Source organism: Impatiens glandulifera, chromosome 3 (assembly GCF_907164915.1).
Source record: "Impatiens glandulifera chromosome 3, dImpGla2.1, whole genome shotgun sequence".
NCBI classification, from domain to species: domain Eukaryota; kingdom Viridiplantae; phylum Streptophyta; class Magnoliopsida; order Ericales; family Balsaminaceae; genus Impatiens; species Impatiens glandulifera.
The window spans coordinates 34248118-34271031 of NC_061864.1; the positions used below are offsets into that span (position 1 = coordinate 34248118).

General features: G+C 32.4%; 2 protein-coding genes across 2 annotated transcripts; one reads left to right on the forward strand and one right to left on the reverse strand.

Annotated features, from left to right (window-relative positions):
* Nucleotides 1-3759: 3759 nt before the first annotated feature.
* Nucleotides 3760-4356, reverse strand: LOC124930176 (secreted RxLR effector protein 161-like). The gene has a single exon (XM_047470534.1). The coding sequence runs from the start codon at nucleotides 4354-4356 to the stop codon at nucleotides 3760-3762; it is 597 nt and encodes a 198-aa protein (XP_047326490.1).
* A 7084-nt stretch (nucleotides 4357-11440) lies between these two features.
* Nucleotides 11441-20322, forward strand: LOC124931864 (developmentally-regulated G-protein 3). The gene is made up of 10 exons (XM_047472440.1): nucleotides 11441-11598; nucleotides 13336-13389; nucleotides 14264-14437; nucleotides 14993-15064; nucleotides 15696-15755; nucleotides 16336-16445; nucleotides 17187-17486; nucleotides 19203-19394; nucleotides 19635-19686; nucleotides 19982-20322. The coding sequence occupies exons 1-10, from the start codon at nucleotides 11557-11559 to the stop codon at nucleotides 20030-20032; spliced, it is 1107 nt and encodes a 368-aa protein (XP_047328396.1). The 5' UTR covers nucleotides 11441-11556; the 3' UTR covers nucleotides 20033-20322.
* Nucleotides 20323-22914: the final 2592 nt, after the last annotated feature.

Genomic DNA, 22914 nt, shown 5'->3' on the forward strand with positions numbered 1-22914 from the left:
TTATTTTCAGGATCCGTTCGAGGCTACTAATGGTCCTATTGATTCTTTTCGAAAGACCGCAATGGGACACGTCAGACAAATATGGGATAGATGGCGCTCGGATTTGCACACGGAATATATCCGCATCCATAAAGGAGACGAGGCCGCGGTACTTGCCAATCCTCCACCAGACTACGATCGAGATGATTGGGAGTTTGTGTGTCGCAACCATTTCTTTACGGAGAAATTTAAGGTACGGTTTCATAATTCAAATAAAATATGATATTAGTTATTCTAACTTCAATTTTTTTTATTTGAATTTCAGAAAAATAGTAGCACAAATATGGCTAACAGACAGCAGCTGAAATTCCCGCATCATACGGGAAGTAGACCGTTTGCTCAAATTGAAGAAGAGTTGGTAAGATTGTTATGAGTTATATAATAACTTAATATAAACATTGTTACGAGTTATATAATTTTTTTTTCAACAGGCGATTGAAATGGGACGGGCTCCATCGGTCGTTGAAGTGTTCAAGAGGACCCGTACCCCAAAACCGACAAAAGAAAACCCAACTCCCGTCCCGGACGACCGCGTTCAAGAGAAAATTGTAAGTGAATTGAATTAAATTAAATTACTTATAACTAGTTTATAAATTATTATATAATTGACAAATTATTTCAAATTTGCAGGTTGAGATGGAGGAAGTTCTAAGTAACGAACCAGAAATATCAGACTTTGAGTTGACGGAGAGAGTATTCGGACCCCAAAAACACGGGGGAGTATTCGGTATGGGATCAGGCGTCCGACCCACACACTTTCGTCAAGATCGACGGAGTTCTAACAATTCTCAACGAGCCACTGATCGATTGTTTGAGGAGAATCAAAGAATGGCGATAGAGCTTGAGGAATTGAAGAAAAGGGATGAAGAAAAAACACAAAAGATTGATCAAATCCAAAGAGAAAAGGTAGAATTGATTTCACGAATGGATAGAGAAAGTGCAAAACAGGAGAAGGAAAGGTTAGAATTGAATGCAAGATTAGAGAATTTTGAAGTGTTTATGCGGCAATATAAACCGCCGCCTCCCCCACCAGCTAGCTAGTTCTAAGACGTTTCGACTATATGAATTGATTGAATATGTTTAATGGTTTAATGGTTTAATGTAAAACTTGTTTTTGGGATGATTGATTGGAGAATTTTGGAATGATGATTTTGTTTTATGAATTGATTGGTTTGGCTGGCTGAACAGGTTTTGGTTTAGGTATGCGGTTTCGGTTTAGCACAAATCAGTACGGCTATTTTGTAAATTTTTAAAAGAAAAACCGAAAGTTAAATGGAAGCTTTCGGTTTTTCTTTAAAGGGAAAAAGCGAAGGTTAAGCTATTAACTCTCGGTTTTTCTTTAAAGGGAAAAACCGAAGGTTATGATAATAACTATCGGTTTTTCTTCAAAGGAAAAAACCGAAGGTTAAGCTCATTACTCTCGGTTTTTCTTCGAAGGAAAAACCGAAGGTTATGCTAATAACCCTCGGTTTTTCTTCAAAGGAAAAACCGAAGGTTATGCTAATAACACTCGGTTTTTCTTCAAAGGAAAAACCGAAGGTTACGCTAATGACTCTCGGTTTTTCTTCAAATGAAAAACCGAAGGTTATGCCAACAACTCTCGGTTTTTCTTCGAAGGAAAAACCGAAGGTTATGCTAATAACTCTCGGTTTTTCATTTGAGGGAAAAACCGAAGGTTATGCTAATAACTCTCGGTTTTTCTCATTGAAGAAAACCCGAGAACTAGAGGACATCTTTCGGTAAAAGCACTATTCTTTTTAACGACGGAGTCAATACCGAGGGATGGCGACAGCCACCTTAACTCTCGGATTTTAGTCTATCCCGAAAGTTATGGGCTCAAAACCGAGAGTTTTAACTCTCGGTTTTGACCATTTTTTTACCAGTGTAAGATATTTTATAATCTCATTATATAATATATTTCAACCATGCAAATCTCTAGATAGTCAAGTTGCAAGTTGGAGTGTTATTTGTAGCCTAGATTGGATTGGTATGTTAATCATGTCATGTCAAATGACCTTTGTTAGGAGATTTAGAGGAGATGTTGATTTTAGGTGAAGGATGAACTCATGATTATATAGTCCTTGGCCTTCGTTTTGAATCTTCTTCTTTGGGTTATTTGATCTTCATCTTTTTCGTCCTCATGGCGGCGCTCATCCATCTTTCTATATCAAGGTTCAATCTTCATAACTTATTTATTGGATTTACGATTTCTATGTTGATAACAAGAGAGCAAAATATATTTTTTTTATTTATCTCTTTAAATGATAAAGTAATTATTGTGAATATTAAATAAGCCCCACCCAAATCACTTACCCAAATCACTTGGTTATCCCACCCACCCTAAATCATTATTATTGTGGGGTCGTGTTTGTTACATAGGATTAGACTATAGGTATAAAATAATTATACTAACAGTAAATTTGATTAATTATTTTATATAAATAGTATTTATAAGTTATATAATTTATCCTTTAAACTAGGTACAAGTTTACACCTAGTAGGATCAGATACAAGCATGTATAACAAAATTATTTCGATAATTATCCTTATATTTTATTTATGTTTTTTCTTATTTCCACATTTACCCCTCTTTTGATTATGTTTTTTTTCTTGAAAGCCCTATTTTCATATTTATTCTTAAATTTTGATTATATTTTTTTTCTTTAAAAGCCTTATTTAACATGTTATCTTAATTATACATTTTTTTCCTATAATTATACTTTGCTAAATCTATATAATTATGTTACCAAATAAATTAATATAGTGTGACAATCTTATTAATTATGTGAGCAATGTCAGTAGTTTTATTTTTAATAATTTTTTTTATCAATTAAATGTATTCTTAAATGAAGTAAAAAATTACTAATTAATAAAGTCATAATTTGATATAGTGGTAAAAACTTGATTATTAAATGAGATCTAAAGAATTTAAGGATTTATCATGAACAAATATGTAAAAGAATTATAGGTGAAAAGTAAAGTTTCAATATTTAAATATACCTTTGTTTACAACATTTGATAACATAACACAAAATGGGTTTACAAATTAAAAACAATAATAAAAAAAACACATGTATGGAGAGAAATAATAATAAAAAATTAAAATTAAATAAATATTAATTTAACAATTAAATTAAATTTATATAAATATAAAGGGAAAAAATGTCTTTTACATTTTATACAACATTTTTATACTAACAACCAAACAAAAAATTATAAAATATATATACAATTTATAACCCTCTTATACTTCCAACCAAATACAAATAACATATATAACTTATACCACTTAATACCTCTTTATAACTTATACCCCTTACAATACCTATATAACTAATACTATATAACAAGCGCTGCATAGGAATATTAAACATCAAAAACTAAAAACTTATTAATTTAAGTTTATTCAACAAATTTCCCCCCTTAAACTTAAATATTCTTCCCATCTCTCATTCCAATCCGTCTTTTATAACTCTCCAGCAGTGTGGTCGGTAGTGGCTTGGTGAATATATCAGCGGCTTGAGCTCGACTTTCAACATGCTCCAGCTCAACCTTTCCTTCTTTGACTTGTTCTCGAATGAAATGAAATCGGAAGTCAATGTGCTTGCTCCTTCTGTGATTAACCGGGTTCTTTACCAACTCGATCGCCGACTTGTTATCAACTCAAATCACGGTCCTTTCATCTCGGATCACTAAAAAATGCCTTAGTAAAATTGAAAGTCAGACTGCATGACACACTCTCCAAGAGGCCGCCACATACTCTGCCTCGCAGGTCGATAGAGTTACAATAGGCTGCTTCGACAACCAAGTTAAAGTCGTATTTCTAAGTAGGAATACATAACCCGAAGTACTTTTCCAGTTATCAATATCACCATACCAATCACTATCAAAGTAACCCATTAATCGGTAGTCATCTGATTTTGAATAGAAAATACCAAGTGAAATAGTTCCTCGAACATATCTCAGAATTCTCTTCAAGGTCTTCCAATGTGCATAGCCTGGATCCTCCATTAATCTGCTTGTTATTCCAACACTCAATATTAGGTTGGGTCTCGTGCTTGTAAGATACCTTAGACTTCCGACTAAGCTTTGATATCTCCCAGCATCAGCTCGTTCTCCTCCATCAAACTTTGAGAGTTGAATGCATTGTTCCATTAGAGTTGAAACTGGGTTGCAGTCCTCCATTTTAAACTTCTTTAAAATTTCAAGCGCGTACCTCTCTTGGGATATAAAAATCCCTTCCTCCGATTGCTTCACTTCTAGGCCAAGAAGATATTTCATCAGACCTAAGTCTGTCATCTCGAACTCCTTCTTCATTACCTCTTTGAAATCCTTAATTAGTTATGTGTTGCATCTAGTGAATATGAGGTCGTCGACATAGAGAGCGACTACAATCATATTATTTTCTGATTTCTTTGTGTACAAGGCATTCTTGTACGGACATTGCTTGTACCCGTTTTCTTGAAATACTCGTCAATTCTCTCATTCCAAGCACGAAGAGCCTACTTTAGCCCGTAGAGGGCTTTTCTCAATCTCAGTACCTTCTTCTCATCACCTCTCTTCATATACCCGAGTGGTTGCTCGACATACACTTCCTCCTTCATCACTCCATTTAAAAAGGTTGATTTCACATTCATTTGTAGAATTGGCTATTAGTTTTGAGTAGCTAACGAGATCAGAAGTCGGATTGACTCCATTCTCGTGATAGGAGCAAATACTTCATCATAATTGATTCCCTCCTTTTGTCTATAGCCCTTCACTACAAGTCGAGCCTTTTAACGCTCTACCTCTCCCTTGACATTCATCTTTTTTTGTACACCCATTTTACTCCAATGGGTCGAGATCCTTCAGGAAGGTCGGTTAGCTCCCAGGTTTTATTGCATTCAATTGCCACAATTTCTTCATCCATAGCCAATCTCCATTTCTCCTCTTGTACAACTTTCTCAAAATTTAAATCTTCTGAGTCAGTGAGGAGACATACAATGTAAACTTCATTTGTAGTGTCATATCTCTCTCGTAGACTCCTCATTCTAGGCTGTAGAGGCTCGGATTCATCTTCTGAAAGCTCGGTGGTTGTTGATATCGGAGGCATAACAACCTCTAAACTTGTTTCTTCCTCAATCGGGTTACTCTAGTTCCATGCCATTAATTCCTCCACGTGAACATCTCGACTCACCACCAATTTCTTGTTAACAGGATCAAACAATTTATATGCCTTAGATTTTTTTATCATACCCGATAAATATGTACTTCTTTCTCCGATCTTCTAACTTTATCTTGTGCTAACTTGGTACTTTCCCATAGGCCACACTACCGAACACCTTGAGATGAAAGACACTCGGCTTCATACCACTCCAAATCTCTTGAGGTGTCTTCTCTCCTAGCTTTGCATGTGGACATCTATTTTGCACATAGACTACACACTACACTACCTCTGCCCAAAATTGTTTCGGCATATTCTTTCCTTTCAACATAGAACGAACAATATCGAGAATATTTCGGTTCTTTCGTTCTGCTACACCGTTTTTCTGCGTAGAATATAGAACAGTCAAGAAATTCTTGATTCAATGTTCTTCGCAGTATTTATTGAACTCGGTAGAAGTGAACTCACCTCCTCTGTCACCGAAGTGAACACACCTCCTCTGTTAGATCGAACCAATTTGATAACTTTGTTTGTTTCTTTCTCCACCATCACTTTAAATTTCTTGAAGGTTACAAACACTTCTGACTTTTCCTTTAGAAAATAAACCCACATCTTTCTCGAAAAATCATCAATTAAAGAGAGAAAGTATCTCTTACCACTAAATGATTCTAGAGTTATTGTCCCACATAAATTAGTATGGATCAGTCAGAGTTACTCCTTTGCTCTGTATTCAGAACTACTTGGGAAAGAAGTCCTCGCTTGCTTCCCGATCACACATTCTTCACAAAACCTCTTTTCGAATATAATGTTAGGAAGTCCAAGCACTATCTCCTTTTTCACCAACTCGTTCAACCCCCGAAGTGAAGATGACCGAACTGATAATTCCACTTCATGGCCTTATCCTCTAGATCAAGTTGCTTACATTTATCTTGAACTATTTTAAGCTAAAGTTTGTACATACGATTTTTCTTCATTTCTACCTAGGCAACGAGCCTCCCAAGTTTATCATTTAGTTGCAGTTCTCGTTACCTCATTAGAGCTGAGTATCCTTTCTCCATCAATTGTCCCGTGCTTAGTATGTTGCTTTTGAGATCATGTACGCAATAAACATCTATGATCTCTCCAATTCCCCCGTTTTTTTGTTGATACTTGATCGTTCATCGACCTTTGACGGCTACTTTTGAAGCATCGTCGAAAGAAATGGATCCGGACTCCACCTTTGAGAGTATTTTGAATAAGCTCTTGTCGCCACACATGTGGTTACTTGTGCTAGTATCCAAGTACCAAAATAAGTTATCAAAACAACTTGATTTGATCTCGGTTTTAGAATTTTTGTCACCAACAACAATCTTTCATCTTCTTTCTCAACAAAGAAGTTTGTTGGTTCCTCCTTTTTCTTTTTGGATCTACAATCTTTGGAAATATGACCTAATTTTCCACAAATTTAGCATTTTATCGAGTAACAATCATTGGCAACATTCCCATTCTTTCTACAGTTATAACACTCAATATTATTGTTTGTGTTTGTACGATCATCCCGAGCTTAACCTCGGCCATTCCAGTTCTGTTGGCCGACTTGCTCACTTTCTCGTCCTCCTTTTTCTCTATTACCTATGTCTCTACCTCTTTCTCTGCCTCTAGTACTATAAGCATAAAGCACCTTCTCCTTTTTTATTGTCGCATTCGTCTAGAGAGCCTGTTCAAGAGACTCCCCCTTCTTGTTTTTCCTTCTCTGCTCATGCGCTTCCAAGGACCCAACAAACTATTCAATGGTGAGCATTGATAGATCCTTGATTTCCTCTATTGCGCACACGATATTTTCGAAACTATCTATCAATGACCTCAAAATCTTTTCAACAACTCGGTTTGATGAAATACTCTCACCATTCCGATTTAGTTTGTTTATCAATGTCTCCACCCGAGTAATTAACTCATATACGCTTTCAAACTCTTTCATCCTCGTGTTTTCTAGATCGCCCCTTAGGGTTTGAAGTCGGACTTGCTTCACTCATTCATCTCCTTTGTTTGATATTTCGAGTGTATCTCATTCCACTTTGGAAGATTTTGCGTCAGCTATCTTCTCAAAGCCAGATTCATCGATAAATCGGTATAGTAAATACAGACCCTTCCTATCTTTAACTCGAACAACCTTCAACGCGTTCAACTAGAAATTTGAATACCCATCTGTGTTCGCCGGTGTTGTTTTGGCACAATTAGAATCCCACATCGGAAGATAATGGGAGTGAAAGAAGTTTCTTAGTATATAAAAAAAACTATATTCACAATTAGTATAAATCCCACATCGAAAGATGATGGGAGTTGGGGAAGTTTCTTAGTGTATAAAAGAAACTCTCCCCTCTTTGGTTTATTGCACCCAAATTTGTATCTCTTCTTCCTTATTAATTGATAGCCTTAGTGCTCGGAGACGTAGGCAACATTTTGGCCGAACTCCGTTATCAAATTCTGTTAGTGTTCTTTCAGTTTGTTTTCTTCTTTTGTGTTTCTGTTAGGGTTTTTCCCAACAAGTGGTATCAGAGCCGAAGGTTCGTCCTAGTAAATTAGCTCAAATGACCATGGAAAGGGATCTATTCGAATTATCAAAATACAAAACCTAGTAATGAAAGGCAAAGGAGATGGTACAATAGTAGGTGGAGGAGGAGAGTTATTGACTAGAGGTGAAGGGGCGGTGAAAAAGGTGGAGAAAGCGGTCGGTGTGGCGGTGGAGAGAAGAGAGAGAATTGGAGGAGATGGCAAAGGGAAATAGTGATTATATATAATAGTTGATCACATGTAAAAATTAAATTAAATAAATATTTAATGACATTACAAATCTTTTAAAAGATTAAATGTAATAAAATATTGTAAATATAGTCTTTCAAACGATAAATAAAAAAAATTAAGAGAGGCTTAAATTTGACAAAAACATTTCCACTATATTTCTAAATTTATCATTTATCTTGTTTATGTATAATGATATGGAGTTGAGATGCTAATGTTGTCAATTCTTTGTGAAATGGTTTGTATCACTAGAGTCGGGATACTAGGCTGAGTCATAAACATATAAGGTTTAGCCATCATAGTAGGGTGTGTCATTAAATTTTGATTCTGACGACATCGACAAGTTTCAATCGAATTACTTATAAAATTGCAAATCTAACAAAATAGACCAAACCGACAAACATTAGTCGCGTGAACAAAACGATTACACAATTGACATTGTATTTTATTTCTATTAAACCCACGAAGCCCACGACCTAAAGTATAAGGCCCAATAGCATAAAGACCCCCGACCCAGTAGTAGAAGCCTGATTGGAGTATGAAAAATTAGATGAACTTTAAGAAAGCTTATTTATTTGATATCCATTAGAATTAGGGGTGCCCAATCGATTAACAATTTCATTTTTCCACTATAATCACCCGAGGAGGAGATAAAATATTGTGATCGTTGGAAGTGAGATGGCTTCAAAGATCTTCTCGGTCCAATAGCAAGATTAACGATTAGAGAGTTTGAATGGAGTGATTAAAGGTGAATCTCATGTGTAAAAAGCATTCTTTGGAGGTCTTCGATGACGATGGGGTCAGTGTGAGTGGTTACCATCATGGTGAGAGATTCGTATTCAGGACCGAGTCCTCTCAAAGCATAAAGGATGAAATATTACTGAGATATACTTTGTCTAGGACCGACGAGACTATGATGATTGATTCTATTTTCTGTAGATATTCGGTCATCGGGAGTGATCCTTTCTTTACCGTCTGAATCTAAAGATGAAGTTACATTAGATGAGCTTGAAGTTGAGAGGCGGATGTGCGTTCTAAAGCAGACCAAAGATTTTTTGATGTGGTGCATGATTCGTCAACCACTTGGACTACAATGCATTATAAAAGGGTGGAGAGAAGCAATGAAAGGATCCTCAGATTTTGTTCCTCCTATATGGTAAAAACATGTTTTGGAGTGAGGACACTAAATACGTCAGCAACATTGGCTTGGAGAAAAGCTTCAAGGGAAGAATTAGTTCTAGTAACGTATGGATAGAGGCCATAACTTCTTAGGGTAATTAAGATTTGAGATTTCTAAAGAAAAAAGTTTTTGTGATCAAGTTTAATGAAGGTGAGATTGTGGAAGAGACGAGTGATTGAAGCGTAAGAGGATGAATAAGAGGTCATGTATATAATGTAGATGATTTTAAAACTGAATAATGACTTACCAAGATAGTAAGAGAGAAGTAGTAAAGAAGTTGATGTGTATTATGAATGTATTTTCAATATAATTATAATTAAAATAGTATAAATTATATAAAAGTAAGAGATAACAATGGACTCAAGTTAATTGATCTTTAATTTTAATAATGTTAACCTAGTTTCTTAACATACTTTACTTTTAATGTACACAATCAATCAAATAAGCTTTCATCAGCCTCAAAAGATTAATTAATAGCCACACATTCTCTTTATTTTTCAGAATCCGTTGAAAACAAAATAGATCCTAAAAATGTTAGAAATAAATAAATCCACAACACTAGCCACATAAAAAGAACTTGTAACAATGGAAAACTCTTGGTAACAACACACAATTTTTATTAATTTTTCATTTTTTTTTAAATTTAGAAAACTAGCCTAACACACACTTCAACTTAAAAACTGAATCAAATTTATAATATTTTGTCTTTTAGAGTCTAGACTAATCTAATTTATAATCTTTGGTCTATTAGACACTGACTCTTGTCACTCAAACTACCCTAGTGAGTTGGAATCAGCACACAATTAATCTTCTTTCTAACTACAAAAATCTGACCTCAATTGAGGGGTTTCAATTGCCATATGACTATATGAGGCACCACCTGAATGACACAATCATCTCCTACCAGCTTCAACGAACGAAAGCATATGTAGACAACGTCCAAATCTAGTTTGAGCTCCAAATAACACTCTGACTTCACCATCAAAATTTGGAGCACATCCAGATCTATGACAAATGCTCAAATAACAAAAATTAGTCAATAACAAACAACATCATCATAAAATCATTATAAAAAAATAACATTGTCCCAAACATTCAACAACAACTAAACTCTTCCCAATTGTTTGAACTCTTCAATCATTATATAAGGTGTCTTAAACAGTGATAACAAGGGTAAACAATAATAACAAAGGAATCATGTCATCATAAGCAAACCTTTTACAAGTTATCTCATGTTGTCTTGTTGATAGTTGTGGACAAAATTTAATCACTGTGAAATCTTGTAGCCGCAAATGTGTCAATCATCAAGCAATAATCGTAAAATGTGTCGGTGTGTCAAGCAATAATGCAGTAAGACAGACTTTAAGTAAAAAACGACTCATCAAAATAAAAAAATCATTGGAAAACTAAAGTTTTTGTTAGAACTAAAACTAGGTCGCCAAATCCAATGGTGGAGAAGCTTACATATACTTTTTGTTATGATGATGAGTAATGACTCTAACATCTACTATGGTCAGAGGAGTTTATTTAGACTATCGTTTTCCTTTGTCTTTGATAGATTTAGTGTCTCAAGGCGCACTATTCATAACTTGTATTTCACGAAAACCTTTTCTTAATTGGTCTTTTTTCCGTTGTCGTGTCCATACAATTACAAACAATTGAAAGTTTCATCTAATTACATTTGAAAGTTGCATCAACTTTTTCAGAGAATTACTAAAGTTCTTCCGAATAAACACCCAACTTAACCTTACCCTAAGTTACTAATTAATCAGTCTCGGATCACATAATGTTCATAAATATTTTATTCTATACTTGTTATTTCTATTATGACATTTGTTTTCTGAAATAGATTTTCAGTATCAAATCATTTGTGACTTTGTTTTCTCAACAAGTTTATGTCAATGACCCTATTGACACAAAAAGGGTTTGATTTGACCAATAGGGAAGTTTAGAATATCATTTATAAGATTAGGGGCAAATTTGAATTCATAGTGAATCCTTCCAAATTAATTCAATCAGAAATATGACCTAATTACTATATTTAGTTGCTTTTATGTGGGCTGACTCTATAATAAATAAGTATTAAATATCATAAATATTTAATTAATTTAAATAAAATAATATGAATAGTACTCATGTAAATTAAAAGATATAAATGTAAAAGTTAGAATAGAAATAGTAACCGGGCCTTTTAATATACATTCCTGATCCAACAATAGACTCGGTTCGGGCTGTACAACCCAATCCAAGATCCAACCCCACGCCGCTTATAATACAGAGTAAGGTTTACGGCCATCGATACTTCTCCTTCTCTATCCCGGTTTCATTGACACCCTTTTGGAGAATTCGTGAAACAGTAGGCGGAATCGCAATCCAAAACACTCTCAGGAACTCTTTCTTATAATTCTCTGCAACAATGGCGACTGTTATGCAGAAAATCAAAGACATTGAAGATGAGGTACGTAAATCTATTTCCCACAAGCTGATAACTTTAAAAGATGCTGCATTTTTTTCTTTTTTTTTCTGAAACCCCATTGATTCTTCCGTCGATGAAGTAACTGTAACATGAACGAGTCTAAACCCAATTTCTTAATATTCATAGAGGAAACATAATGATGTTCTTTCTGCACCCTGTCTTTTCGCAAAGCTGATTCTCTAATCCGAAGGCTAAGTGGGCATAGAGAGAGAACCCGAGAGATGGGAATAAAATCATCCTGATTGCAACCTAAGTACTCTCAGTCGGGAAAGGATGAAGAACATATGACTGATCATTTGTACATGTGAAGATTGAACCTTTTTTACATTTTCTCGAAGAGGATGTCCATTTTGAAGGAGGCTATCGTCAAGGGATCTATTCATAGTAGCCTCAAAATGATCAATACAGTCTTGTAGAGTCATCCATTTTTCCCCCTCTCTATTGTTTTTTTTATTCTTTTCAAACCCTAACTAATGTTTGTGGGAATATTGAGCTGACAGAAGCCCTATTCTAGTTGCGCAAACTATTTGGTGGCCCTATTCCTCTAACCCTTTGCCGAAATGGGGATACGAATAGAAGAGGGGAACAAACTCTCACTGTTTAAATAGAACATGCTGAGAAAGACATAATAGAATCTTCCTTCTGGTTAATGCGAAGCTCCGGAAACTTCGTATGACGAAGAACAACTCCAACTATGTCTTTTTTTTAGACCGGGATTTATTTACTATAGGATGCTAAGGAAGATGCAATAGGATTTTCGTAAAAGTGGAGAACACATAGTGATGATTACCCGGGAAATCCAAGCTATGTGTGTTAGTTTAAAATTGAAGCTTGAGGAGCTTTTCCTAATACATTTCCCTAATTAGTTACTTTGCATGAATGGGATCTAGGCACTTCTACTTTCTTAAAAATGAATTGAATGATCCTGTCATCCTGTTTGTGATCTCTTCCAAGGATGTCTTGTTTGGACTCCTGCGAAGACCTGGGCTGAAGTCTGACCTTTCTCAATTCTTTCCAGCTATGATCTTCATAAAGTATGGGTTGCTAATTTGGTGACTTTTGGTTTACTGCAGTTAGATGATATTTTCTGCTATCTTTACTAATTTATTTTCTTCCCAGACAAGACTAAAAGCTTGACCTTCCTATTGGGAACTAACTTATTTTAGGATCCCTTGGGCAAAGCTTTTCAATTTCTCTAGTTGCTGATGGAACCCTGGTTCTTCTTGATGACTCGATCCTCTTCTCATTTGTGCAGAAGAGAAGTCTCCATTGAAAGACTTGTCTCTTTTGTAGTTTCTCTTGGTTCTCTTGACAAACTTTTGTATGCACTTCTGAAATGTATATAATTAGGCTGGTCTTGACTTGGGTGCACTAACACAATTTTGTCACCGCCATTTGTGGTTACTCCTTTTGAGAATATAATGTTGGTGCCTAGTTCTTCTCAATTGATTACATGGTGGTGTTCCAGTTGGAACTTGTGGTCGTCTTCAGGAGGTTATCCTATATTATAATAAATAGCACCTGACATGCAGCATATTAAACTGGATGGTTTCCTGTTCAACTTTTTTATGACTACAAAGTTTTTTTGGGAGTTTAATTAGGAAACTATGAGGCAATTTCGTACATTTTTTTTTGTCACATTAAACTTTGTTATGCTACTGATGCTCCTCTTGAATCAGATTCTTAATCATCTAAGACTCCTCTTTGATTTCTTTGTAGATGGCAAAGACCCAAAAGAACAAGGCCACTGCTCATCACTTGGGTTTGCTCAAGGTATGCATTAAGTTGAAGTGAATTACATAATGTTGTCATTATTTTGAATTTTTGGATAACTTGTTATATTTTGTTGTTGTATAATAAAGATGGTGAACCATCCCAACCCTCTCTTTTATCCCTTTTCTCTTAAGTTTCTCTTACTTCTCAAACTACATCTATTATTCTGCTTTCCAGTCAACTTAACATGTTGATATCCTTTGATTCTTCATATTATTTTTTTTTATCATTTTCTTTTAAGGTGCTTGATATATTAAATAGAAAGTTAATGCAATGAGATTAATGTTATGGTTTTTTAGTACACATGATTATGAGAACGGAGTGGGTTCCTAATTCCACACTGAATGTGAAAAATATTTTGAGCTCCTAAAGATATTGGGCTGATACCTTTACAATGTTTAAGGTTGTGCTAAGAATTCTGTTTGGGGAAGAAGTAATGCTCATTGTAGTCATTCGGCTATAGTTTTCATTAGTTATCAATTATCATGCAAACCATAGGAATATAAAGATTCTTCTTCTTCTTGATAACTTTAGATAAAGACTGCATAAAATGATAAATGGTATAAATTAGTTGTTAGTAGTGATAAGTGTTAATGTAAAGGTAGTACGTATCTATAACTAATACTCCCTCCCGTTTCCTAGAGATGTAGATATTTCCTAAGAAAGTTGGAAGAACATTATTTAAGTGATTTTAGATGTAACCAAAATAATCTCGGCCAAACAAGGCCATATCAAATGATATTTCCTACTATCTGAAGACCACACATACTTCACTAAAACATAATTTGGCGCTAGATATTGATTTGTTACTGCTTTGATTTTGTCTTTTTATATATAATAGCATTTTATGTTTCATTGATCTGTGTGATGTCAGGCTAAGCTTGCTAAATTACGGAGAGAACTCCTTGAACCTTCAACAAAAGGTGGTGGTGGTGCTGGAGAAGGTTTTGATGTTACGAAAAGTGGAGATGCAAGGGTTGGCTTAGTTGGCTTTCCTTCTGTTGGGAAATCAACCCTTCTGAATAAGTTAACCGGGACTTTCTCAGAGGTGCTTTATCCTGGATTCTGATTTTCATTTTTAACCTTTAACTATAAGATTTATAATTATGGAATGAAATAAAGTTGTGGTGAAAGTTACCAATCACATGTGAGATTATGCCTCATGTTTCTGGTAAATCCTTCTGTATAATTTTTATATTAGATGCTATAGAACTTGTAGAGACTGTGTTTGATACAGAGAGATAGGTGGATATTTAATGTAAATCCAGGACACACTATGGTGTGTAGAGTTTACTAATATCTCAGCATACTTGGGATAGTTGCTGTGCAAGTATTCTTTACATCATTGGTTGCAAATCTGAAATCCTTTCACCCCAATATGTAAAAGAAGGTAATTGCCAAACAAAAGTATTTTGGGCTAACCCATTGTGCACAATGGAAGTCTTGGGAGTATTTTCAAAGGTTCACATATATGGTTTTGTCCAGTTGAATAAAATGATACCTAGGTTGACCTTGTTTCTGGTCCCAGAATGCTTCTTTTACTTCTCTTGAGGATTTTGTTCAGGTTTTTTTTGGCATGATCTCATATTTCTCTGGTTCTTAGGTTGCTTCATACGAGTTCACCACCTTGACTTGCATCCCTGGGGTCATCATCTACCGAGGAGCCAAAATTCAGGTACCTCCAACTTAGAAAGACACATTTGTTTGATTTGCATGATATGGATTTTTTTAATCTTTGCCTTGATTTTTCTCCAACTAAGAAAGCCACCTTTTCATCCCTGGTTCTCAGGTTGCTTCTTTGAATTTTTTTATTCTATTTCCCTTGTGTGTGCTGCAAACTGGGACATGCCTATTGTATTTTAGTTTGTACTTTTTTTTTCTGTATGATATGTCTTCCAAGTGAGATAAATCAATTGAGTAGTTAATGACTGACAAATGCTTTAGAGAATACCAATGTTTTCAACATAAAAACAAGTATGACATGCTGAAATGTGATAGTAACCTACTACTTGAAATTGATCGTAGTATATGATTGCAAATGCTCTTGATGTACACCATGTATGGAGTGGAAAAACATAGGAATTTCACATTCACTGTCAGCAATCTTTCAAAACTTGATTACTATTAAACTTGGTAGTTTTGGTCTTGTTGGGGGTATTTATTGCTGCAATTAAGAGGTTAGAAGTCCAATGTTTGAAGCAGCATTTATGGATGTTAAACAAACAAATGCTCATGATGTATACAGATCTTCTCTTTATAAAGTATAGTCGTCTTATCTAGTTCTAATAATTCTTCCATTTTGCTAGTTGTTGGATCTTCCAGGTATTATTGAGGGTGCAAAAGATGGGAAGGGTCGTGGGAGGCAGGTAAGATATCTTTTTATTATCATTTTTTCTATGTTATTGTTCTCATATAGGATGTACTATCTGCAACCATTTTTCTGTCTATTTACTATATCAAAGAGAAATTTGAAAGAAAGAGGCATTGGGTAGTGAATTGATGTTTCTTGGAAGAACTAGATGTCTAATCATCTTCCATTGTTTTTCTGAGTTGGATTTCCCTATTTTAGTGTCCTTTCAGCTTCTTTGGTAATTGTTAATTCATGGTGCTTGTGCAGGAACAATGATGAGATTTTTAATCATTTCCCATTGTTTTTCCTGGAGTCTGCAATTGTATCTCATTTAACATGGTTTACTATTACTTTCATGCTTCCTTTTAGTATCTCACAACTCTGCAATTTAGATGTTTGTTACATGTTGAGTGATTTCCATCATAAAATTTACTCCCTTCCAGTTGATTCAGTATCTGGTCAATTTGATATTTTCAGCAATGCTTTTTTAAAATGAGTGTTTCTCAATATGTCAAAATTATTAGCTATTGTCGCTTCATTTGGCAAGTTTTTATTGGATGCTTTCTAACTTATTCTAACTTTTCTTTTGCTTCTAGGTTATCAGTACTGCTCGAACTTGCAATTGCATCCTTATTGTCCTTGATGCAATCAAGCCTATATCTCACAAGCGTTTGATAGAAAAAGAGCTGGAGGGATTTGGAATAAGGTAGTTCGTTATAAAATTAATCTCTCTTATCTACTTATTGCTTCTTTAACTTCAATAAAATGTAATTGTCCAGAATTTACCTTAATACCTTTTACGTGGGTTTACCTTACCCAGTTGTTTTACCTAAAATATCTATAGCCCTTTTCTTGTGTACTATTTTCTTCAACTTGCATCATTAATAAACTATATTATATATGAGATGTTGATTATTTTTCCTTGTAAATACTTGCTTATAACATAAATTCTTCTGAGAAAATAATTTTTATACAACTTCTAAGTCATGTGTGATAGATAAAAGTCTTTTTCAACAGGCTTGGCATGATTGGTTAAATGTTTTTGATGCCATATGTGACATGTGACAATGTCATTCTGGAGGATATGGACTAGTGAATTCTTTGGCGCTATAGTTTTTCCAGTTTATGAATATGTAATGCATGAAGAATTTTTAAACAAACAATACTTTCTAATTAGTTTATTTAGGTGGGAGCACATACAATATTGACCAGGTCAACAAGAAGTGTTGTGTCTGTTTCATCCTGTACCCATTTTAATGAAATTCCTTTAAAAAAATAAACATACCTTCTAATTAATTTGGCCAAGCCATATTCTCGTATTCTGTAAACATTGGACTATTTCAAGTGTTGTATGGCACCTTTTTGACACTTTGCACATTCCTGTTATTCTGTTGCCACTCTCCTTTCTCTTTATAACATTTTCCACTTTTTTTTGTTCACGAAAAAGGTTAAACAAGGAGCCACCTAACCTTTCATTCAGAAGGAAAGACAAGGGTGGACTTAACCTCACATCAACGGTTACTAACACCCATCTGGATCTGGATACTGTGAAGGCCATATGTAGCGAGTACAGAATACATAATGCTGATATTAATCTTAGGTATGATGCAACAGCTGATGACCTCATAGATGTCATTGAGGGAAGTAGGGTGTACATACCTTGTATCTATGTTGTAAACAAGATTGATCAGATAACACTAGAAGAGCTGGAGATATTGGACAAGCTTCCGCATTATTGTCCTATCAGGTACCTGCATCCTGACACTTGCTGGTTACATTAATAGTTGACATCTCTCTTTTTTTGTTTCTCATTTTATGTCTGCTATAATGATTTTTAATTATTCCGTGTGGTAGACTATGTTGTAACTTACAAGTGTTCTAAATTGTCTTAGGGGAAGATATACACGTTGGTCATTATTATATAATACTAAGACAAATACTATGCAGGGCTATGTTTAGTTTAGGGCTTTTGCAAAATTGATCCAATTTAATGGATTCTATCCAAAATTTCTCTCATTTATTTTTATCTTGCTGGAGTTGTATTGTTAGTTTTTGAATACTTATTTTGTACTAGGAACTTTTCTACGAATCCCAGTTAAGGAATGTTCTCAGAGTTAATCATATTTTTGACCCAATACTTGTCTCAAAAGGCAAACAAATTAACTTGTTCTCCTATTCCCTGACATCTTTACAACCTAGATTAGGAGCTTGTTTGATGTAAGTTTATTTCTTTGGTAAAAAACATTGCTTGATGATAAGGTGTATTAGTTTTATATTAGAGGTTAGACGCCAATAAAATCAAAAAATTCACATACCATACAAGACATTTTTTCCTAATAGAAGCAAAAGCATGAAGCCCTTGATTCTTCTAATGCTGTAGCTCTTTTGCCTTGGTAAAGATCTACTACAAAAGAAATAATTAAACACTAGATCTCATCATTACCAAACAAATCCTAAATGTACATTCCATGCTCTTAATTAATGAGGTATTGGGTTGAGTTTCCAGTTAAAGATGAGCCTAGATCCACATATATGCTCGTAATTGAGTTATTGGACAAGTTCTGGTTCAGATCAATGTCCTAAAATAATCTGATTGGTCATAAGACCAGTACGAAATATTTGGTTTGAATTTGAATATAAAAAGGAATAAAGGAAAAAAAATCTCTTTAACATTGGCGCAAGGTACAATATAGTCCCTAAATTTTGGAACGATTACCAATGTCAAGACATCTTTACAGAACATTTTTATTTATTTATAATGAATACCTTTATTTTACAAGGTAAAACCTTTTCATTAAAAAATGAATACACTGTTATCTCAGCCAAGATGTACAAATAGTTTTTGAGATGACTAATGCTAATGTAAGTGGTGAAATATATTAAAATGTAGCCCCATTCGTAGTATTTTGAGGATTTATTCTAACCATCTCAGCTAGCTGAAGTGGCAATGATTCAACGGTAACTATAATTCTGTAAAGAGAACTCTTTAATGCAGAAATTGAGAAAGAAAAATAGTTACCTAATTTTATTCCTATGAGCTTTCCCTTTACCTACACAAATACAATACATATAAAATTCTAGGAAAGAATATTATTTTTCTAGAATTATTGGATAATCTTTTAACCACGTATAGATAACTATTAAGTAGATAGTTATCCTTAACTATTATATACCCGAATTATCCAAATATTCAACTAATCCAGATATTGTTCACATTTAACAATGGGGCTATTTACACAGTCTTGGGTTATTTTGTAAAGTTCATGAGCTTGTTGACCCTTGCTTCCTACAAATAATGTTTTAAACTAGTGCTAAAAATTCCTTTGCAGATTTACTGTGCTCAAAAGTAAATTTGAGAAACTGCTGCTTTCTTTTTGTAATTATATCAGGGTCAACTAATGCTGTTGTTATGGTTGTCTATATGTTTCTTTCTATTTGCTGGCTTATAATAGTTTTTCTGCAGTGCTCACCTGGAATGGAACATGGATGGCCTTCTGGATAAGATATGGGAATACTTAAGTCTTACTCGTGTTTACACGAAGCCCAAGGGGATGAATCCAGACTATGATGATCCTGTAATCCTTTCATCAAAGAGGAGGTTGATAGAGGATTTTTGCAATCGTATTCACAAGGATATGCTTAAGCAGTATAAATAGTGAGTTTCCTCAATTTTGCCTTTTTTTTAACTATTGAGGTATAGGTAGGTGGAGTTTCTGTTAATTTCATAGCACTGTCCAGCTCTTTATTTTTTTTGGGAGGTGAACTTTTGAAATTCTTCTAAATCTTATTAGAAGAAACGAAACCTTCTTTGTGCAGTTGGGTTGATTTACATCCAATTTAGTCTTTCGACATTCACTTCTGTCTACTAACTTTTTGGCCTTTTTCATTGATGCAGTGCACTAGTTTGGGGATCAAGTGCCAAACACAAGCCACAAAGAGTAGGCAAGGTAAACCAATCAATTTGAATCTTGTCCTGTTTTTTATGAGGTTTCCAGTTTTCTATTCAGGGGTTATGTTTTTTTATAAAAAAAAAAGCGATTAATCTTGGATTATTGTTAGTATATAAGATTTTAAAACTTTATAAAGAATAAAGTAAAAGTATTTTGGTATTTTAGCTTACGAATTGAATAATTTGTTACACAAAGTGATTGTTAATGACACATCAAACAAGTCGTAGAAATTTTTCTGTTGTGACTTTGTTTTGCAAACTTAGAACTAATATAAACTACATTACTAACTCAGGAACATGAACTTGAAGATGAAGATGTAGTGCAGATCATCAAAAAGGTCTAATTTCAGGCATCACTACATTATTTTCAGCAATTATTACCTTCCTATTAGTGGTGAAAGAAAATGAAGTGAGTTGTTGCTTATGTGTGTGTTCATTATTTATGGAAATGAAGTGTGATCCTACCTCCCTTTATAATAGTACCTGTGTAGAAGGTTTTTGAACTAAGGTTGGTTTTATTTAGTAAGATAACTTATTTCTTTGTTACAACTTGTGAAAATTTTGATTACACAGTATGGATAATTATTGAATATCTTGACTTTATGCATAGAATCTTAATTATTTTATCTTTGAAGATTGGCTTAAACAATTAAACAATTGGGGGTCAAGATGCCTTCATTGGGGAAGAAATCTATACAGTTTGTCGAAAAACATTGAATGAAAGCTTAAACCGATTTGTACGTAGCTAGTTGACTTGCATTTCGGTTTAGGCGTAATAGACAAGAAATATCATCTAGGCATGTACATTTAGAACAATATCCTCTCTTTGCCTCTTTATCTGTAATGGAGGATCAAATGAATAATGGAAATCATGAGGTTGATGTTGAATTGGATTTGAAGTAAAATTTCAATTTTGTTGTTTATTTGATTACTTAAGTAAAAAAAATATTTGAAATTATTATTTTAATAAAATTAAAATGTATGAATATGTTTTGATATTGGGTATAATTTAAATGGTATTAAAATTAAAATTTTAAATATATCGAAATTGATACATTGTTTTTTATTTTAACAATTATAATTATATTAAAAGAATTAGTTTATTTAATAAAATAAATTATTTCAATTATTTAAATAATACAATGAATTATATAAAATAAATTATAATTAATAAAATAAATATTAATAATAATTATAATAATATAGTCATTTTATATAATTAATTGTAAATATTTAATAAAATTAATAAAAATTAAAATATATGAATTTAAAAATAAAAAAATAATAATAATAATTTTATATAAAATATTTGTTTTAAAAATATTAAAAAAGTTAAATATAAAATATTTTAATAAAATTTATTATTAAAAGAATTATATCATATTATAACTTATGTTATTAAATAAAAATTTATATTTAACCTAAATGTATTTAATTCACTATTAATATATATTATTTAAACACTTTTTCTTATATTATTTATATTTAATTAATAAATTTTTATTTAATAAGTTTTTATTTGTAATTCATTTGTTATAGTATTTTTTTGTATGTAAAAAAAATATAATTAGTATGATAAATATATTAGGTGTTTATATTTTATTAAATTATAATATACTTAAATATTTTATATATTTTTTAAAAAATATAATATAAAAAATAATAATATTTCATATTTAACAAAATAATACTAACAATTTCGAAATTACATAATAATAGTAATAATTTATCTCTAATAAATTCAAACATTATCATAGAGAATAATTATGAATTTATATTTACATAGTCATAACTAAACAATTCACTTTTATCTAGGGACGGATCCAGAAATTATTGTAAGGTGGGCTTAATTTTTTTTAATTGTTTTGTAAAACCAAATAAAATAAAATAATAGGTACACCAATGTGATTTTATCTAGTTGTAAATTTTTTTTACGATATTATTAATTTTTTTAATAAATTAATAATTTATTATAAACTATTATTTTACCTAAAATAAATAAACATAATTTGAGAGAAAAAATATCTAAAAATTATAAAATACTTGAATAATCATATCAAATAAATCCTAAAAATAATTATCATCCAAATAATTATAATCGAAAAAAATAATAATAATGAATACATCTAGAACTTGTTTGATAGTAGGTATTTTATAATTTTATCCCAAATTTAAATATTTTCTTACCTTTGAATTCATCTATCTCATCATTTATTTTAATAATAAAATAATAAAATATCATTTATTTAATATATTCTTTAATTTTTCTCAATAGTATATTTAAAGGGTAAAATAATTAATTAGTTTTAAAAAATTAATTGATGTAAATGTTAAATTAAAATAAATATTTTATCCAAAAATTCAAATAATATAACATAAAATAATTAAACAAGCTCTAATATTATCACTCTCCCTCCTCAAATCACACTCAAATAATAATCTATTGGTTATATATAAAAAAATTACAAAATTTGGGGTTGGGGTCGGCTTAAGCCCACCCTAACCCATATATCCGTACGTCCTGCTTTTATCATTCATATATATTCTTATTTATCACCTCTATCAATCATATTTTTATTTTTATTAACTTATTTGAGTAAAACGTTCCTAATTACAATTTAACTTTTTAATATATTTTTTTAATAAGTGATTAATAAATAGGGGACATAATTATGTGGTATTAGTGTTATATAGATAATATTTTTATTTTAATAAGAAGTTAATTTTTATTAATTTAAATAAAAATTTATAAATATAATATTTTTGTAAATAATAAAATAATATTTATAAAATAAAAATAATTAAATGAAAATTTAGATATGAAATAGTTTGAAAATTTTATAAAAATTAAAATTTTATTAAATAAAATAATTAAGCAATTATTTTAGGGAGACTGAAATGAAAATTTATATGAGTTCTATAACAATGAATCACTAAGAAAAATAAAAAAGAAATGTTGGAAGACCTAGTGGAAGGCGTGTTGACAAACAATGAAAAAAACTGTTATACTGGTTAAATTATAAATGTGTCAAAAACACAATGGGTACACTTGAAATTATAAATTGTTAACCTAATTGTTAACCAAGGAAAATTATTCCTAAATGTTTAAATTATTGGTATCTTTACATTATCGATTAAGATTAATAATTGTAAATTTGGGGCGCATATTAAGAGGATCATCATCATGTCCATGAACTGTACCAAAATAATTTGACATGAATTTGGA